This window comes from Patiria miniata, unplaced genomic scaffold (genome assembly GCF_015706575.1).
Source record: "Patiria miniata isolate m_02_andy unplaced genomic scaffold, ASM1570657v1 HiC_scaffold_7, whole genome shotgun sequence".
Taxonomy (NCBI): Eukaryota; Metazoa; Echinodermata; class Asteroidea; order Valvatida; family Asterinidae; genus Patiria; species Patiria miniata.
The window spans coordinates 38,063,154-38,081,857 of NW_024037074.1; the positions used below are offsets into that span (position 1 = coordinate 38,063,154).

At 42.6% G+C, this 18,704-nt stretch overlaps 2 protein-coding genes across 3 annotated transcripts; one reads left to right on the top strand and one right to left on the bottom strand.

Annotated features, from left to right (window-relative positions):
* Window positions 1–244: 244 nt before the first annotated feature.
* LOC119746240 (thymus-specific serine protease-like) lies at window positions 245–7,785 on the bottom strand. The gene is made up of 10 exons (XM_038223071.1): window positions 7,513–7,785; window positions 5,612–5,872; window positions 4,892–5,021; window positions 4,491–4,614; window positions 4,209–4,334; window positions 3,231–3,494; window positions 2,046–2,166; window positions 1,644–1,826; window positions 1,216–1,361; window positions 245–593 (listed from the first exon to the last, which is right to left on the bottom strand). The coding sequence occupies exons 1-10, from the start codon at window positions 7,586–7,588 to the stop codon at window positions 531–533; spliced, it is 1,494 nt and encodes a 497-aa protein (XP_038078999.1). The 5' UTR covers window positions 7,589–7,785; the 3' UTR covers window positions 245–530.
* Window positions 7,786–11,060: 3,275 nt separating this feature from the next.
* LOC119718896 (thymus-specific serine protease-like) lies at window positions 11,061–18,592 on the top strand. Of its 2 annotated transcripts, none has more exons than XM_038188327.1 (10): window positions 11,061–11,328; window positions 14,303–14,563; window positions 14,814–14,943; window positions 15,184–15,307; window positions 15,455–15,580; window positions 16,096–16,359; window positions 16,555–16,678; window positions 16,871–17,053; window positions 17,448–17,593; window positions 17,869–18,592. In XM_038188327.1, the coding sequence occupies exons 1-10, from the start codon at window positions 11,250–11,252 to the stop codon at window positions 17,929–17,931; spliced, it is 1,500 nt and encodes a 499-aa protein (XP_038044255.1). In that variant the 5' UTR covers window positions 11,061–11,249; the 3' UTR covers window positions 17,932–18,592. The 2 variants fall into 2 exon arrangements, with proteins under 2 accessions (XP_038044255.1, XP_038044256.1); XM_038188328.1 differs by lacking the exon at window positions 11,061–11,328 and adding an exon at window positions 13,109–13,334 and having other exon boundaries at window positions 17,869–17,960.
* Window positions 18,593–18,704: the final 112 nt, after the last annotated feature.

Here is an 18,704-nt window from a genome sequence, read left to right on the forward strand (position 1 = left end):
ACATCTACAAAAATAGATGCTGAAAAATAATCATAATAATAGCGGGTTTTTGGTTGGTCGGAGAGAATGGGTGTCGCCAGGATCTAGCCGGGTGCAAAGCACAGCCCACCCCCCCCCGCGAATTCCCGTATTTTTCCAGCATGTTCTCAATTTTCATTTTCGAGGGTGGGTAGGGACATTTGCCCCCCCCCCAACCCATCAAACTAACAGCAATATGACTTCGCGCCTCTTTTTTCTCCTTTTTGGGGGGGGGGGGGCAAGCACACCCCTTGCAGCTATCGAAGCCCATGTCAGAGAGGGAAATCCTGTAGTGTTCTAGTGTCCTCTGTGCCTATCTCGCTGTACCTATCTCGCATAGACACTTGTGAGCGTTTACTCTAGTGTTAAGGATATGTGCTATATCAAGAGAAATTAGAGTCGATCGATTATTTCAATTAATTCTTGCTCAGTCACCTGAATAATTAGGTTGCAGTTAGGCTACATTATGTCGCAATGTTAAACTTCTTCTCATTTCTTAACGAAGAGCGCATCTATTTTTGTCTCTTTTCCATTTCCGCCTGCATCAGCCAGCCGCTGACGATCTTTTCAATCTCCTATTAAAACAGACAAGAAAAACAAACTTAATTATCAGTCCGAAAATGGGGGCGCTGTACATGGCAGGCAACTCGCGTTTACTCGCTCTTTTCACGCTTCCGCCACTGACATGCACAGCCTCGATCTGGCAAGTTTACACAATAAATATAGCCGGTTCAGTAATTCCCGTGTGGGGGTTCAGATCACTGAACTTGCTATTTTCCTTGTGTCAACTTGCCAGATCGAGGCTCTGCATGCCTAAGGCGGAGCGTGAAAAGAGCGCTCGACGATCATCTTTTCGTCTTTCTTTCTTTCTTTAGCTTTCATTATGGATTTAGAAGCCACCGTCATTTTTTACTAGTTTCATTTTATAAGTACCGTTACATCAAACTTTAAACATGATTTTTCTGACGATCTTTATATACGAATGATGCCTTGGCCAGGGGATCGTCATTATATGAATGTTTCGTTACGAAGTTAAGGGTGTCTCATAAAAGACAGCATACCCTCAGACGAATTAATTATCTCATCAGTGGAGAATTTTGCAGACCACCTAGTAAACGTTTTGTTAAAAGTGCGATAGATTTGTTGCTAAAACATACAAATAATTATATTACCGTAAGCCATTTCAGCGGTTCTTACCAGTCTGCCCGCCTTGAGTGCCGGGGCATCGCCAGGCAGAGAGGGATGCATATCCGCGCAGTGAGAGGTGCCTTTCATGAATACGGACTTGAGACCCTCTGGTAGATCTTTCAGTACGCTCAGGGCGTGCCACGGATCAATGGTACCTTAAAACAAAGCAAAACAGGTGTTATGTCATTACATGCGTATATCAAGCTCTGTAAATTATCCACTCAGCATTACCCTTTGGCACTTGTATACAATTTTTCGTAATCAGATAAAAAAAAAATTTACCAGAAAAAGTACAGCTGCAGTGACTCATATAAAAGAGTGCTGAAAAAAATAAACAACATTTCCGCCAAATGTTAAACAATTCGACCTAGGATAAGGAAATGAAGGTCGACAGAAGAACTAAAATATCGTCAGGTTGATAGGTTGGCAGGCTTTACCATCAACAAAGACCACTCTTGTTCCTGTAGGGTTGTCCGCTCCGTAGTACGCATTGGTGAAGTTCACTTGTTCCAATACATCAAAGGACGGGATGTTGTATCCACCTTTACACCAGGCAAAGTAGTAGTCCAGATCGACTTCTGGTAGGAACATGCACGTTGTGTTCTTGTCACAAGTATGATCTGCAAGACAAGATAGCGAGAAAAACAACATCTAATGTTTGGGTATACCAAAGGTATCAGACAAATACTGATGATGTGTAGTCGTTGAAGAAGACACTAAAGACAAAAAGACATCAGTTTTTTCCCCCAAACATTCCTTGAAGTGATATTGCTTTGGAAGAAAGCAACATCTCTCTCCCACCTCTCTTGCTCTCTAAGGATGATGTTGGAAACACTTACAGTATCCGAACTGAGTGCAAGTTTGATAGAACCACTGTCGATAAAAATCGCCGGGATCAAAGGTGACGTCTGTCAGCATTGTGAGGAAGTCTTTAAATGAAACATCCAAACAGTTTCCTGACTGAAAAAGTATAAAATTGATAAAATTACAAATTGATAGTTGGCACTTTTAGTATAGGTTTCCCCGGCTATTTAAAAACATTTAAATATATTCAAATTCGTCCAGCAACATCGATTTAGTGTACTTCCAATGTTTAATTTCGTCTTTTGTCAGACAATTTCAAATTTTGTCCAAACAAATTCAAACAATTAGCACATTTTCAACCCGGAGTATTCAATTTCGTCTCGTCTACGCCGGATCGTGTTATTCAGAAATTAAATTCGTCTAATTCCACACAATTTAACCATAGTTTTGTTCAATTTCGTCATACTTCATCGCAATATCTTCAAAAGCATATATATTATAGGCCTCTAAGAAGAATAAATCTTAAGAATAAATAAGTTTTTTCCCCTTATTTCTTCATAAATGTGTTATTTCTTTCGATTCTCCTTAAAATATGTTACACTCAATATTTTAGGCATATTACACGGGGATTTATGGGTTATCGATTCGTGGCTTTTGACATTTCTTTTTTCATTGTAAGACTTTTTCTTTTATTTTGTTCATTTTAAATAACATTGTATTGTTGATATTGGTAATCTTTACTGTTTGGGCAACTCTTCTTTCAGTTAAGTACTCTCCTTTGGTCCAAATATCGTGCAAGCGAATGTGCCAAATTGTTCTTGGGGACACAAGGAAAATGCTTTTGAGCACACCTGACAAATTTACTTTATACAAGTTTTAAATTGATTAATAAAAGACGAATTTGATCTTTGAATGCTGCCATTCTGCAACAGCCCAGACGGATTTGATCTGTAATAACGAATATTCTCGACCCGGTGACTAAAAAGGGTGACCAAACTGACTAAATTAATTTGGTAAAGCGTGTGAATTTTTTTCTCGGACGAAATTGAATGTTAGATTTGGTGAATTTGAATGAAAAAAAAAGTTTTAAAATAGCCGGGAAAACCTATATTTATCAGCATTTACCAACTTTTGAACGAAAATAATTTTATAGTAGAATTATTATAAGTGGAAATTCCTTTTTTTCATTTCCCCAAAACACCCACAAAACAAAAGCTTACGTTAAACATTTTGACTAGAGCCTGATACGGATCTGGAACCATCATTTGTTGACACAATGACCCGATGCTTGAGACGTTTCCTTCGACTTGATTGAACTGTGCAGCACTCATGAAATTGCCTTGGAGATCGCTGGCGAAGGTCTTGAAGTCGTTGGGGTCAGTCATATTCTGGCAGGTGTTGAAGTCTTTGACGATTTGGGCGAGTTCGCCTGCCTGTTTCATTTGCTCAATCTTGCCAAAGCCTTGTCTGATGCTGGCGACGCACTGTGCCAAAACAGGAGTAAAGAGATCAGGAAGTTTAAGAAATCACCCAAAGGCTAAACAAGACTTGGTAAGCTGGTCCCATACCAATTGGTCAAAGGGGTCAAGGAAGACATTGAGTCGATTTGTGGGCCAAGACGAGAAAGCGTAATTCGCAAATGACAGTCAGTCGGGGAGAGAGTCAGTCAGTCAGTGAGAAAGTTACAAAGAGGACTGTAGCCTGGCCCTCTGGGGCCAGCAAACAGAAAGTTTTCCCAGGCGTTGCTGCTATAGTTGAGACAAAAGAAAGTACCGGGTATCAGGGGAAAAACCCAAGTCTACGGTCTTATTCAGTCCACTTCACTCACAAATACGCTTTCAACGGTGGATATAATGAAAGGGTGAAAAGGGACAATTTAAGCCCTGTTCATACTTGGCGCGAAAGCGAAAGCGAACGCGAATTTGTGACGTCATGGCAAGTATTCGTGCTGAGAATTCGTAAAAGTTGAACATATTTCAACTCGGGCGAATTTCGCAGCGAATGTTTCATGAAGTCAAATTCGCTTCGCATTTGCATTCGCATGCAGTATGAACCGGGGTTTAGGCGCCATTTTCCCTACGATGCCCGACCCAACGGGCATTGACAGGCGATTTGTGACCGACTCATTCGCTCCACCAGCAAAACTTGAGACAAAGAGAATAACCCTGACGAATGACGATAAAATGCATTTGAGTTACCTGTTCCGAACCAAACACGATCGGGTCTGCAAAGCTGGCGGCTACCACTTCGTTGTACCCTTCGAAGTTGGCCTGAGCGCGCACGGGAGCTGACGAGGCTACAGAGCCATACACTAGATGGGGGTACTGTACAAATGTAGATGATAAATCAGATGAAAAGGCTAAAATGTCGACAACCATGACAGACCCTCACAATCAATAACAGATGACGAAGACGAGGCAGTGATCTCAAAAGGGATCTCAAAACCGAAGGGGTGGGGGGGGGGGGCGGGTTGAACATACCTTCAATCTAAACCAAGCTGACAAGGCGCCTGCGTACGAACCCCCAATCACAATCCAAGTGTTGGTGCCGGACATGCCCAACTTCTTCTCTGCGAAGACGCGAAACACCGACAGATCGGCCAGTCTGTACGGGAAAAATAAAAGCAAATGAAAGAGTTTCCCATAAAAGATCAGTCTGTACGGCACAGCTAAGTAAGAGCCTCCTTAAGATTTTAGACAGAATTGTCTGAATGAGGTAGTACTGAATTCCTCCAGCAAACAATGTTGACAATTAAACCACTCAATTGTTTTGCACAGTTAGAATGTAACGTCACGTGAATATCATACATTCGAAAAGCAACATATCCTCAGAGAAAGAGACATCCCGTGAATAAATTGGAAGTTTTCAAGCTGTGACTTACTGCTGCTGGCTGGAGAGGTACTGCAATTCGCTCAGTAACAGTCCTTCCTTGGTGGTGCTGTTGCCATAGAAACGGTGCTCAAACCCAAGGATGAGGGCGCCATGAGCTTGCGCCATTTCAGCGTGATGGCCTGGTGTAAAAGGACATTATATTTTGTATCAATAGAGTTCACTTTGTTATTGTTCCTTTCTGACATCAATTTCAGCCGCCACTGATATGATAATTTACGTTTGCTTGTTTGGACTCCTAATCCAGACACAACAACTTTTATTGCGTTGCTGGTACCGTGATGAGCTGTGAGACATGTTGTCTGAAATTAGTGACGTGTTAGGAAGAAGGTCAGGCTTGCGTCGTCGTTCACTTTTTTCAAACACTGTGATTCACTTTTGATGAAATTTTCCGTTTTTAAATTTGTCTTGACTTTATCTCGGGTAGTTTGTGTTTTTTTTTACGATCACACAAGACCGAGGAAAGGCCTACAATGCCTATGAAATACGTCGGAGAAGGGAAAACCCGATCTTGAATTTACGTCACCTCGACGCACATTCCATCTTATGAAACTCTTAAATGATCTCTATAAAATAACAAGTGTTTGTTTTTTTGCGTTGTGTTTTTCAATGACTTTGCCAGCCTGTGGTATGAATGACACTTAACAGTTCAGTAGCTGTTTTAAAGTAATGCTTCTTGATGCTCTGACTGTTCTGGTCATTTTGCCTTTACCATTTGCCACCTCGTCCAACAACAGTTCCCCTTCCGCTCCCTCGTACAGGAAGACTGGATGGCTCTTGGATTTCCAGTACTTGTCAACGACCCAGTAGCGCTGGTTGAAATGCTTGTTGACCAGAGGGTCAAAGTGGTCCATGGGTTGAGTTAGGTAACCACAATAGCCCTGGGGGTCATCGTCAAGGTCATACTTGTGGAGGTCATTAACATCGACACTGTTCCACAATCGTTTCTTGTGAAACCGCGACCTTTCTAATCCTGTAACAGAGAGAACATGGGTCGATCTCCATCTTTGTTATCAAATCGAAAAATGAACCAGTCTAGTTCATTAGTGGCAGTCAGTGAGTGAGATTGGTAATCCGTATAATTCACAAGTAAGAGTCTGTTGATTTAGATAGGTAACCAGTCTAATTCGAAAGTGCAGTCAGTCAGTGAGAGACTTAAACAAGTCTAATTCACAATTGACAGCCAGTGAGTGAGACTGGTAACCATGCAGTCTAAACGTAAGTGACAGTCAATGAGTGAGATTGGTAAGCAGTCTAATTAATAAGTGACAGTCAGTGATGAGAGACTTAAGCAAGTGTAATGCACCTATCAATTGTTTCACCCCCCCCCCCCGGCTGCCTCACCCAAGACGTGGGGATTGTCACTTTCGAAGTGACAAAATCCCCACCCCTCGGGCAAAATTTAAGTGACAATCCCCGACCATGCCCGACCTTTCTAATCCTGTAACAGAGAGAACGTTGAGATGTTGACTTTTCCCCCAGAAAATTCCTCTTCGGAATCGGAGCTGAAGCTCCTAACTTTCTCACTACAAGTTGCCTTAGACAAATCCGGGCATGCGGTGACCGTCTATACTTACGGAGGCCCCAGCCTTTAATAGCGAAAGCAAAGCATTTTCAAAACATTTTCCAAAATCAGTTATATGGTAATACTATATTATACGGTAATACAAATTATATGGTAATACCTTACACCCCAACGGTCATGAATGACTGTGCACCATTGAATTCTACGGAAGTGTATTGAGGACATGACCAAAAAAAAAATTCCGGCCCTCTATTTCGCCCGGGCGGACTACTAATACGCCCGGCGAATTATTATTTCGCCCGGGCGAATTATTATTTCGCCTGGGCGGGTAACTAATTCGCCCGGGCGAATTACTATGTCGCTCGGGCGGATTACTTTCTCGCCCGGGCGGATAAGTAGTCTGCCCGGCCGGGAGAATTAGTAATCTGCCCTGGCGGTAATAAGTAGTCTGCCCGGGCGAATTAGTAATCCGCCCAGGCGGAATAGTTATCCGCCCAGGCGGAAGAGTAATCCGCCCGGGCGGAATAGTAATCCGCCTGGGCGAAATGCTAATCCGCCCGGCGAAATGGTAATCCGCCCGGGCGAAATGGTAATCCGCCCGGGCGAAATGGTAATCCGCCCGGGCGAAATGGTAATCCGCCCGGGCGAAGTAGTGGGCCTAAAAAAACTTTTCGGTCATGTCCTAAATACGCTTCCGTAGAATTCCAATATAAAGCTAGAACCTTTTTCGTGAAGTTGGTATGATTCATTGGTTGCACGAGCTTGCATGTGTAAACAATGCCCATCGTCGTTGTGTGACCTCTCCTTACAACACGCAATGTACAATCTACACGGTGCATTGGAATCCTGATTTGAAATCCTCATCTATAACTGTCAGGATATGCAAAATAGGGTATCAATAGTAAGCTGATAAACCATTCCTTCGTATGCAACCACACAAACAGTGTTCACACTCAACATTTAAACAACTGTATCCATTACTTTTGGATGACCGTGGGTTTTTTTCCTCCGGATACACCCTGTAAATCTCGGTCATTGTGGAATATAGTTTATGTAAAGCTGTGGTGCCGTATGACTTTTGTACTCACCGTACGGCGATATTGCACTTGCACGGATGCTCAAGCACGCAGCGACACAGACTACAGCCATTACTGTTGCTTTCATCGTGATAAAAATAATCTCTCGATCGACGGCCAAATGGTTGTCAAATCCGCAAGTGTGAAACACTGCTTTTAAAAACTGCCTGCTCTAGTAGGCTTGTTAGGGGTGAAATTCTTGTTCTGCCAGCCTATATATAGCGCTAAATCGCAATACTGATCTGCGGCTCACGTGTACCGTTAAACCGGTTCCTTTTTATAGCTCCATGGTTTGACCGTCATATGAGTCAAATCATGCATGATGAACTTTGGACAACAGTCGACTAGTATTTGCCTATCTAGCTGGGTGTGCCAGAGTAGGATGGGGACTGTACAACATTTTGGCTTTTTTCTTCTAGAATATTTCAAAAGCGACACCAATCGCAACACAACTTTGAAAACACAAGACTAGGCATGCACAGTAAAGCTGGTCCCAGAGCACGCAACAATCTATTCAATTAATGAAGAATGGTTCAAAGGTTTGTAGAAGAAATTGTTATGGTACCTAATATGAAGGAAATGAAAATCTATTTTTGCCGACCGCGAAAGAACATGAAACAAGCGGCGCTACTCTAATGCACACCCGCCAGCAGTCAGTGGGATAGGTAATCAGTCTAATTCACAATTAAGAATCTAGTGAGTGAGATAGGTAAGCAGTCTAATTCACAAGTTCAGTCGGTCGGTGAGAGACTTTAGAAAAAGTCTAATTCACATTATTTTGGCAATAAGTGAGTGATACTGGTGACCAGTCTTATTTATAAGTGACTATCACTGAGTGGGATTGGTAACCAGTCTAATTCATTAGTGGCAGTCAGTAAGTTAGATTGGTAATCCATCTAATTCACAAGTAAAAGTCTGGTGATTGAGATAGGTAACCAGTCTAATTCGAAAGTGCAGTCAGTCAGTGAGAGACTTAAACAAGTCTAATTCACAATTGACAGCCAGTGAGTGAGACTGGTAACCAGTCTTAACATTAGTGACAGTGAATGAGTGAGATTGGTAACCAGTCTAATTAATAAGTGACAGTCAGTGATGAGAGACTTAAGCAAGTGTAATTCACAAGTGGGAGTCGGGGAGTCATTCAGTCAGTCAGTGAGTCAGTCAGGTGCAACGACGACTAGGCTGGCCCCTCGGGGGCCAGCAAAACAAAACAAAATCCAGTTTTATACATCACCGGCTGCAAACTGCACGTCAGTTCATAAGGCCAAAAAAAAGTCTCCGGTTTCTGGTATGGAGCTTGTCCAAAAAGTGGTGCGGCGACGCGGCTTTTTTTTTTTTTTACCTGACTTTGTTTTTTACCTGACTTTTTTGCTTCAAATGTCGGCTGGTGACTGCAAATGGTGCCCGACTAAACTTAGCGCAAATATATGGGAGTCCAGAGAGGCCACATAAAGCTTATTCTCGATCATAACCCCATCTAAAAACACGTTGAAATTGCGCAGCAGCAGAATTCCAGTCAAACCAGTGAGTTTGGCGGTTTTGAGGCATCATCTTTCATTGAAAAAAAACTATTTTCATTTTGCCGACGCGCATGGCTACGGCGACGCGCGCGCATACCAGAAACCGGAGACTTTTTTTTTTGGCCTAATCCACTGCAAGTAAAGGCGAGGAATATACAGTGTGTATAAAAAAAAAATGCAAACAAAATACAACGGAATGCCAGACGTAGAATGAGTACCCAACACAGATAATAATGGTTTGAAAGATACGCCTTTCCACTATAGAATGAGACATCAAATGTCAAAATCTGAAATCTTTTTCAAATTTCATTGAAAATCGCACATCTAAAACATTCAACAACTTCCGTGACAACTGAGCACGCTCCTGCTGTGATGTCATTTTAGGCAGGCACTGTTCAGATTAGGGGTTTTCTTTCCAAATTGTGAACCCAAAACTTTGCGCATTGAAAACAATTGAGAACTACCAAAGGAAAGAAGAAAATACGTCAGCAAAATATTCAAAATTCTAACAACTTTTGGTGCTGAAATAGGTATAACATTTTAATAGGTGGCTGCCTTAAATGATGTCACACTTTCGCTCATGAATATGAAAATTGGCATAAATATAAAAAACACCCCCAAAAACTTTGAAAATGGCAAAACGAGAATTGAAAATAAAATTGAATAGGGCATTATATTCTAATTGATATCTAGGCCATTTTATTCTTATTGCTATCTTTCATACTCCTTGTGTCAATATGAATTATTTGTTTTGTCCAGTCGGTACTCGTCGTGGGGTCAAAGATGCACCAGGCACCTGATTCCAGATTGACGAAATTGACCCGCTTTCTGTCAACCCGCCCGCTTTTTTATTTCTTCAAAATCGGTGCTGTTAGATGTGTACTTTGTACCTTGCTTTAATTTGTGATGCTCCTTCCAACAAGTGTGGTCTGCTCTAGTCACTAATAATAAGTGAACTTGGCCGTGCTTAGGCCAAAAAAAATAAGTCTCCGGTTTCTGGTATGGAGCTTGTCCAAAAAGTGGTGCGGCGACGCGGCTTTTTTTTTTTTTTTACCTGACTTTTTTGCTTCAAATGTCGGCTGATGACTGCAAATGGTGCCCGACTAAACTTTAATAGTGCAAATATATGGGAGTCCAGAGAGGCCACATAAAGCTTATTCTCGATCATAACCCCATCTAAAAACACGTTAAAATTGTGCAGTAGCAGGATTCCAGTCAAACCAGTGAGTTTGGCGGTTTTGAGACATCATCTTTCATTGAAAAAAAAAACGTTTTCATTTTGCCGACGCGCATGGCTACGGCGACGCGCGCGCATACCAGAAACCGGAGACTTTTTTTGGGGGGGGGGGAATAGGGGGGGGGGCGGGGGAGTGGGGATGGGTCTACGGGGAGATTTTGGAGAAAGGAATGAGGGAGAGAGTGGCCTATTGGGGCTTGAAGCCCCCGACGACCCACCCCTCGGTCCGCCACAGCCCCTTATTTAATAACGTAACTTCTCGCTAAGTCCAAAGTTATGTTGCAACAGTTTATAAACTTGCAGATTTAATGTCCTGCCACACCCCCATCCCCCCTTCGATTCTCGAAATTCTGAAGCTAGACACCCCTCTCTCCCTTCCCTCTTCAAAGAGACGTTGACACTGGAGAAATCGTCGCCCCTGATGACACAGGCTCGATACCTCAATACCTCAAAGGATGAACCTCAATAATGGCATCGGGGAAGGGTAGAGGTGGTTATAGGCCCACCGTTCGCAAAAGGGAAAATAATTCCCGGCCTAGAAACTGACATAAACTTTCCGGCTATGGAAGTTTAAACTATCCCGGATTTTTCCCCGTAGTATTAGTCCTGGTGCAACGGTCATTTGGGTTGAAACACTAAGCACCTGACTCGTCTTTGTTGAAATTTACACACTTTCTTGCAACCCGCGCTTATTTATTTCTTTGACAATTTCTGCTGTTCGGTGTGTACTTTGTACCTTGCTTTTGTGATGCTCCTTCCACACCACGTCGGTGTGGTCTGCTCGCCTCAATAACTGACAACAATGAGTGAACTTGGCCGTGTTATTTTTGTATAGACTCGTGACTAGACGAAATGGACTCACGTGAGGACGACAGTTCTATGTTTTGGGCCTCCACAAGGTATATGTAGCGAGGCCAGTATAGTCAGCTTCACTGTCAACCTTACACCATCCACGAAAATTGCACCGTCCAGAGAGAGCTCCTATAGTCACGATGAAGGCAACAACAGTCTTGGCTGTGGTCTGTGTCGCTGCATGCTTAAGCATCCATGCAAGTGCATTATCCCCGTTCGGTAAGTATTCGTGATGTATAATCATGAGCTCTAAGGTATACAGGCGCGGATCCATAGGGAGGTGAAGTTTGGGGGTCAACCCCCCCCCCCAGCTCTGCCCCCCCCCTATTTTTTCCCCATAGAAATTGATGAAAAAACTCCGACACCAAATTTTTTTTCTAGTAATAATGTCCGCCTTGCATCAAATACGTACAGAGCTAGCTCGTCGGATCGTCGGATTTGAACAGCGCCCCCATTGAAAGTATGTTACGAGCCAGGACATGATATATGCCAGGACACTGTTTTATCAATTTTTTTAGACGCTTTGGAAAGGAAGGCAACATTCCTGAAAATTAATGTCTCGGGAAACAGCTTGAAAACGATGGAAATGGGAACTCAAAAATCAGCATTTTGCACAAAAGCAAACTATCTGGAAGCACGTCTTTTTGGATTTAAGCGGGGGAGGGAGCTGACACGCCCCTCATGGTTGAAAGATGTAGATGGGGACCCACATTTCTCTCACCCCAAGCACACATCGCCTTTGAATTTCAGCTTGAAATTAAAATCCAATAACTGGATTTAGTTTATCCATGGTTTATCATTGTGTTAAAGGTCTTCCAAAGCTTCACAAGAAACGATGGTGGAGCAAGAATGACCTTCAAGAGGACCCCCAGGGCTACTCTGGTTAACTGACTCAACCCATGGACCACTGGCTCGTGCCATGTTTTCAATGGGGAGCGCCGATAAAATCCTAGAATCAGGCACACTATAGGCCTATTAACTAAAAGTGTACAAATGCACCCTTCTCATTAAGGGGGAGACCGTTCCTATGTACGTTAAATTCTTACATTTTGCTAGTGCATTGTTTTTTTGTTGGCATTTTTTGGGGGGGGGGGGAGCTAGACAAGATTTTTGGGGGGCAAAAGCTCCCCCTAGCCCCCCTCGATCCCCCCGTAGAATCGCCACTGTTCCTAATGGCAATTTATTGTTCTCTTAAAGAAAAATGGACCAATTATAATTGCAAATGGAGGGGATGTAGGCCTAGGAAGGAAATACTGCTAACTTTAGAATATCATTGAATTCGTCCGGAAGTATCAGCATACCAAAACAACTGAGACCGTTACACCGGCCGAAGTGACCATGAATCTGTTGACTTAATTTCCAGTCGGTATAATTGCCTAAACCGAGCCACCGCGTACATGCACCGACGGGCAGGCTATTTTACTATATAATCGAGTTTATAATGCAGCCTATTTGAAGTATATTATAATAGAAATAAGCCGAATAGAATGCGAGATTGTTGATTCCTCGGTGTGGCTGATGAGAGAATGATTAACGGCATAATGTCATATTTCAACAAGTTTGTAATTAACTCGGCCATAAATTATGACAATTCACAGCGTACTTTGAAACTTGCTGATGTTCCTTCGCTTTAATTGCAGTGTACTATGTACTTGCTGATAACTACAGAAGCTCGTGACCAATGACGTATATCCGTTTATTACAAGGAGAGTAATGGGGATTTTTCTTTCATTAAAAGCTCCAACTGTATTCGCCCTTATTCAACAGAAAAGAGGGAGTGCTGATACAAGTTTCATTAATGTGAAGAAAAAAAAACATGTCACATTTAAAAAATATTAGAAATGTCAGATTTGCCCTCTCCTCCCGCCGCCATTCCTTTCTGGAAACTCCCCTACTCGTGACTGGCCAAGTTCCAAGTCGATCCTGTGACCGCTCACTGAAGTGGACACACGTGACCAACTACTGGTTTCATGTTTGCGCTGCCTTGTATAAATAGTGCACTGAATATTATAGGCCTGCGGCGTGAAGTTTGATTCACTCTAAACAAGCCTACTGAGCAGGCTGGTCTAAAAAACCCGGGATTGGGGAATACAGATTTGACAGTAAAGCAGCAATTTGCACCGTCGATCGAGAGCTAATTCTTGTCACGATGAAGGCAACAGTGTTAGCTGTAGTCTGTGTCGCTGCGTGCTTCAGCATCCATGCAAGTGCAATATCACCAATTGGTAAGCTAGGGCGCTGCAGTAAGTGCAGTTACATTCTTTTTGCTAGTTCCCGAAGCTTAGGGCCAGCATGTTGTCCTCTACTATAAATACCTGACTGACTGACTGCTTATGACTGACTGACACTTGTGGATATGATACTTCCTTAAGTTTCTCCTTGGCCCAAAAGTTTTAGAAAGGTTTAAATCCATTCTAATACAAGATAAGTTTGCGGTAGCACCGTGTAAATCTCTTTTGTGAGTATGTGTGAATCTGAAAAGCTACGGTTCTTTTCAGAACCACACATATACTCACAAAAGAGATTTATTCACACGGTGCTACCGCAAACTTATCTTGTATTAGTATCTTTCCACCATGCAAACCTTCAAATCTCATCTAAATCCATTCTGAATCGATGGAATATAATTTCGTGTTCTCTGGGATCAGTGTTACTAGCTTGCCTGGTCTTACTTCAATATCGGTAATACTGCGGCGATTTGCTGAGCTGATGAGGATGATGCGCTGTGGCGTTGTGCTTTGTGATGGTAGAAGGTGAGGGTGCTATATGATAGTGCCCTCCACCGTTGACATCGCTTGCATGCATGCGTTTGCCAAGAGCCGTCCTCTAGGGATCTTGACCTCCTAGTCAAGATCTCTAGAGGATGTTTCAGGAGGAAACCAACCAAGGAGCCTTGGCTCAAAGTACCAAGTTGGGAAACATAATCCAAATCAGTTTTGAGCCAAGGCTATAGGGTAAAAAAGAAACAATTCCGTGAGCTAGTCCCCGGACACCATCTGGGACCGCGCCTTGGAAGCTTGGGGTAATTGTGAGAAAACTGTCTGGGGCTGATAATTTGTGGTCCTTGTCATTTGCGAAGGAAACACGTACAGACATCACCTTTGATTGTAAATATTGCAGAATTTCTTGTTCATGTTGTCGATACAGATAAGTTAATTGAACTCCGTCTATTTGTGTTACGTATTATGTATAGGCGTGGGAAGATCCCAGCTTCACAAGAAGAGATGGTGGAGCAGCGTGGATGTCAATGACCTCCACAAGTATCACCTTGACGATGACCCCCAGGGCTATTTTGGTTACCTGACTCAACCCATGGACCACTTTGACCCTCTGATCAACAAGCATTTCAACCAGCGCTACTGGGTCGTTGACAAGTACTGGAAATCCAAGAGCCATCCAGTCTTCCTATACGAGGGAGAGGAAGCAGAATTGGAGTTGGGAGAGGTAGCATATGGTATGAAACATTGCATTAATAGACAACATACCAGAAGGCCCAAGGAAGTTATCGGGTGACTGGCTCAGTTTTAAAATATTATCGAAAAAGTATCTTTATATATTATGAACATTGGACAAATTTGCGGGAGAAAATTTCTTATCTGCATTGAACTAACCTTTCTTTTCAAATCAACCTGGACGGTAAACTGTTCATGCAAAATCAAAGTTTGTAAATAAAATTTAATGTCCCTTTTATGTCGATGTCACAGGCCACCACGCCGAAATGGCTCAAGCTCATGGCGCCCTCATCCTTGGACTTGAGCACCGTTTCTATGGCAACAGCACCACCAAGGAAGGACTGTTACTGAGCGAATTGCAATATCTCTCCAGCCAGCAACAGTAAGTCACCACCAAAACTTTCAAGTTATTCCAGGGATGTCTATTGCGAGGGGACAATAATTATGTCGCTGTTTGACCATCTGATATTGACCAGACGTTATCCATGCAAAACAGTTGAGTGATTTAATTATTATCTTTTTTTCAGGAGTTCATTACCACCTCCTTCAGGCAATTAAAAGAAGCTCTTTCTTGTCCTGTACAGACTTCGAAACCTCCGATTTGTGTTATTTGTCCTTACAGACTGGCCGATCTGGCGGTGTTTCGCGTCTTCGCAGAGAAGAAGTTGGGCATGTCCGGCACCAACACTTGGATTGTGATTGGAGGTTCGTACGCAGGCGCCTTGTCAGCTTGGTTTAGATTGAAGGTATGTTCACCCCCCCTACCCCTTCGGTTTTGAGATCCCTTTTGAGATCACTGCCTCGTCTTCGTCATCTGTTATTGATTGTCAGGGTGGGTCATGGATGTCGACATTTTAGCCTTTTCATCTGATTTATCATCTACATTTGTACAGTACCCCCATCTGGTGTATGGCTCTGTAGCCTCGTCAGCTCCCGTGCGCGCTCAGGCCAACTTCGAAGGGTACAACGAAGTGGTAGCCGCCAGCTTTGCAGACCCGATCGTGTTTGGTTCGGAAAAGGTACTCAAATGCATTTTACCGTCATTCCTCAGGGTTATTCTCAGTCTTTGCCTCAAGTTTTGCTTGTTGACTATTCGAGCAAAATGAGTCAGTCACAAATCGCCTGTCATGGCCTGCTTTTTCTAACATCGTAGGGAAAATGGACCTATAAGCCTCTCTCTTTTATTCCACCGTTGAGGGCGTACTTGTGAATGGAGTCAATACGACGCTGACTTACTTTTTCTGATGCTTCCTTTTTTGTGAACCGTTGCAGCGATGCCTGGGAACTTTTCTTGCTGGTCCCCGAGGGCCGGTCTGCAGTTCTCTATGTATCTTTCTCACTGACGGACTCTCTGAATTACTCACTGACTGTACTGCATGACTGTCACTTGTGAATTACACTTGTTTAAGCCTCGTCTTGGCCCAAGGCAATTACTCCGATGTCTTCCTTGACTTCTTAGACCAAATTTGCCTGGGACCAGCTCTACTAGTCCCGCTCAGTCTTTTTGATTTCTTTACTCCTGTTTTTGGTACAGTGCGTCGCCAGCATCAGACAAGGCTTTAGCAAGATTGAGCAAATGAAGCAGGCAGGCCAACTCGCCCAAATCGTGAAAGATTTCAATACCTGCCAGGATATGACTGACCCCAACGACTTCAAGACCTTCGCCAGTGATCTCCAAGGCACTTTCATGAGTGCTGCACAGTACAATTATATCGAAGGAAACTCCTCGAGCATCGGGACATTGTGTCAACAAATGATGGTTCCAGATCCGTATCAGGCTCTGGTCAAAATGTTTAACGTAAGGCTTCTTTAATTGATGTTGTTAAATCTTTGAAGAAATGTCGAACGTGTTTGGGGGAAATGAAAAGGAACTTCCACTTAATTTTACTATAAAAGTCTTTTGGCTCAAAAAGTGGCTAAATGCTAATCAATATTAAAAGTGCCAACTATATCAATTTGTAATTTTATCAAATTTGCTTTTGTTTTCTTCCAGCCGGGATCGACCTGTTCGGATGTTTCATTTAAAGACTTCCTCAAATTACTGACAGACGTCACCTTTGATCCCGGCGCAATGTCCCGACAGTGGTTCTATCAGACTTGCACTCAGTTCGGATACTGTAAGTGTTTCCCTCATCATCCTTCAAAAGCAAGATCACTTCAAGAAATATCCAAAATTAAAAACCAAATGACGAAGCACTTTCTCTTTGGTGTCTCCTTCAACGATTACACGTCATCAGTAACTGTGTGTCTGATACCTTTGGTTTACCCAAACATTAGATGTTAGTTTTTCTCGCTATCTTGTCTTGCAGATCAGACTTGTGACAAGAACACAACGTGCATGTTCCTACCAGAAGTCGATCTGGACTACTACTTTGCCTGGTGTAAGGGTGGATACAACATCCCATCCTCTGATGTACTGGAACAAGTGAACTTCACCAACGCGTACTACGGAGCGGACAACCCCAGGGGAACCAGGGTGATTTTTGTTGATGGTAAGCCTGTCGACCAATGTTAGTTGCTGCTTGCAGGTGTGCATGTCAGGCGCGCGTTTAGCAAGTACATTGTATCCGGTTTTCAACTTTCCAACAACAATTATGTTTCCTCAGCCCGGCCCCATAGATTCAATATTCATCCGCCGATTTTTCTATTATTTTGGCAGAAATAAGACGTCATTTGGTTGCGCTACGGTTATCACAAGTGGGTGCTTACAATTTTTTTTAAAAACATTTTTGGCCCACTTTTGGCCAATAACGATATCTCTAAACAATAAATATTTGAAGACCAAAAGCTACTGCAAAATAATTTGTAAAATACAAATAACTCATGAACAGTCGAACTTGAACAAATGCAGTGACATCACTCGTGTTCTGTTGTTTATATTTACAGGTACCATTGATCCGTGGCACGCCCTCAGCGTTCTGAAGGATCTTCCGGAAGGTCTCAAGTCCGTATTCATGAAAGGCACTTCTCACTGCGCGGATATGGCGCCCAATGACCCTGACGCTCCACCGGCACTCAAGGCAGGAAGACTGGTAAGGACCGTTCATTGTAATATGGTATAATGGTTAAACTAACGTAATGAACAAAAACTCCTTTGATGTAAAGAAAGTAATTGTTATAAACTTCCCCTTGACTGAGATAACTTCGTCTGGCAGTTATTCTCAGTGTGCTGTATTTATTTATGTATATATTATTCCATTTCTTACCCAGGGTACGCCCAAACAGTAAAAAAACACCCCAATTTTCCATTGGGGCCCTGCATGCAGGATTCAGGATCTGTTTATTTGTTTCTTCTTGTCTGTTTTAGGAGATTGAAAAGATCGTCAGCGGCTGGCTGATGCAGGCGGAAATGGAAAAGAAACACAAATAGATGTTGCCGTCTGGACTTTAAAACAGATGACGAATCTTTGCAAAAAAGTGATTAAGCAATAACTAATGATAATAAACAAAAGAAAATACCGTTGTTCATGACATAAAAGATAAAAACAATTTAGTCAAAAGCTGAAATGAACTTCATGTTTGACCTGGTTTTTGATACATGTTATGGTGCGATGCTATCCAATACCAATTAATAAACAACAGACTTCAATCTACGTATATGTATGTGCAAATGATGATTGCTGCACTTGCAGCCCGTTGTTTCTGTAGGTGAAACTGAACACAACATTTTCTAGGGATCGGGGACTGTCTTTGAGGAACATTTTGAAGAATTTTCTCGAGGGTACGGGTATAAGGCGCCATCATATATGATTTGGCAAAACAAAATTTCCCCAAAATTTCAGGGAACTTTTTACAAAAATATAACAAGACAAGGCCAGCCCAGTAAAGCTGATCCCTGAGCGCATCAAATTCTATCCCACTGATTCGGAATCAGTGGCGGGGGGCTTGAGGCCCAGAGGTTGTCAATTTTTTTTCTTTTTAGTCCCTCGGTTTGACCATGGTGATATGTATGTGGCTTTTTCCAGAGTGGCATACTAGTGGTGTAAATGACACCACCAACGTCAAAATAGCCCCCCCCCAAAAAAAAAAAAAAAAAATATAAAAACAAATAAAAATCTGTGTTGAAGTGTGGCTTAAAACATTAGGGTATGTTTAATTACAAATTCAAAATTATTCATCAGAGCAGACAGGTATTAATTTGTA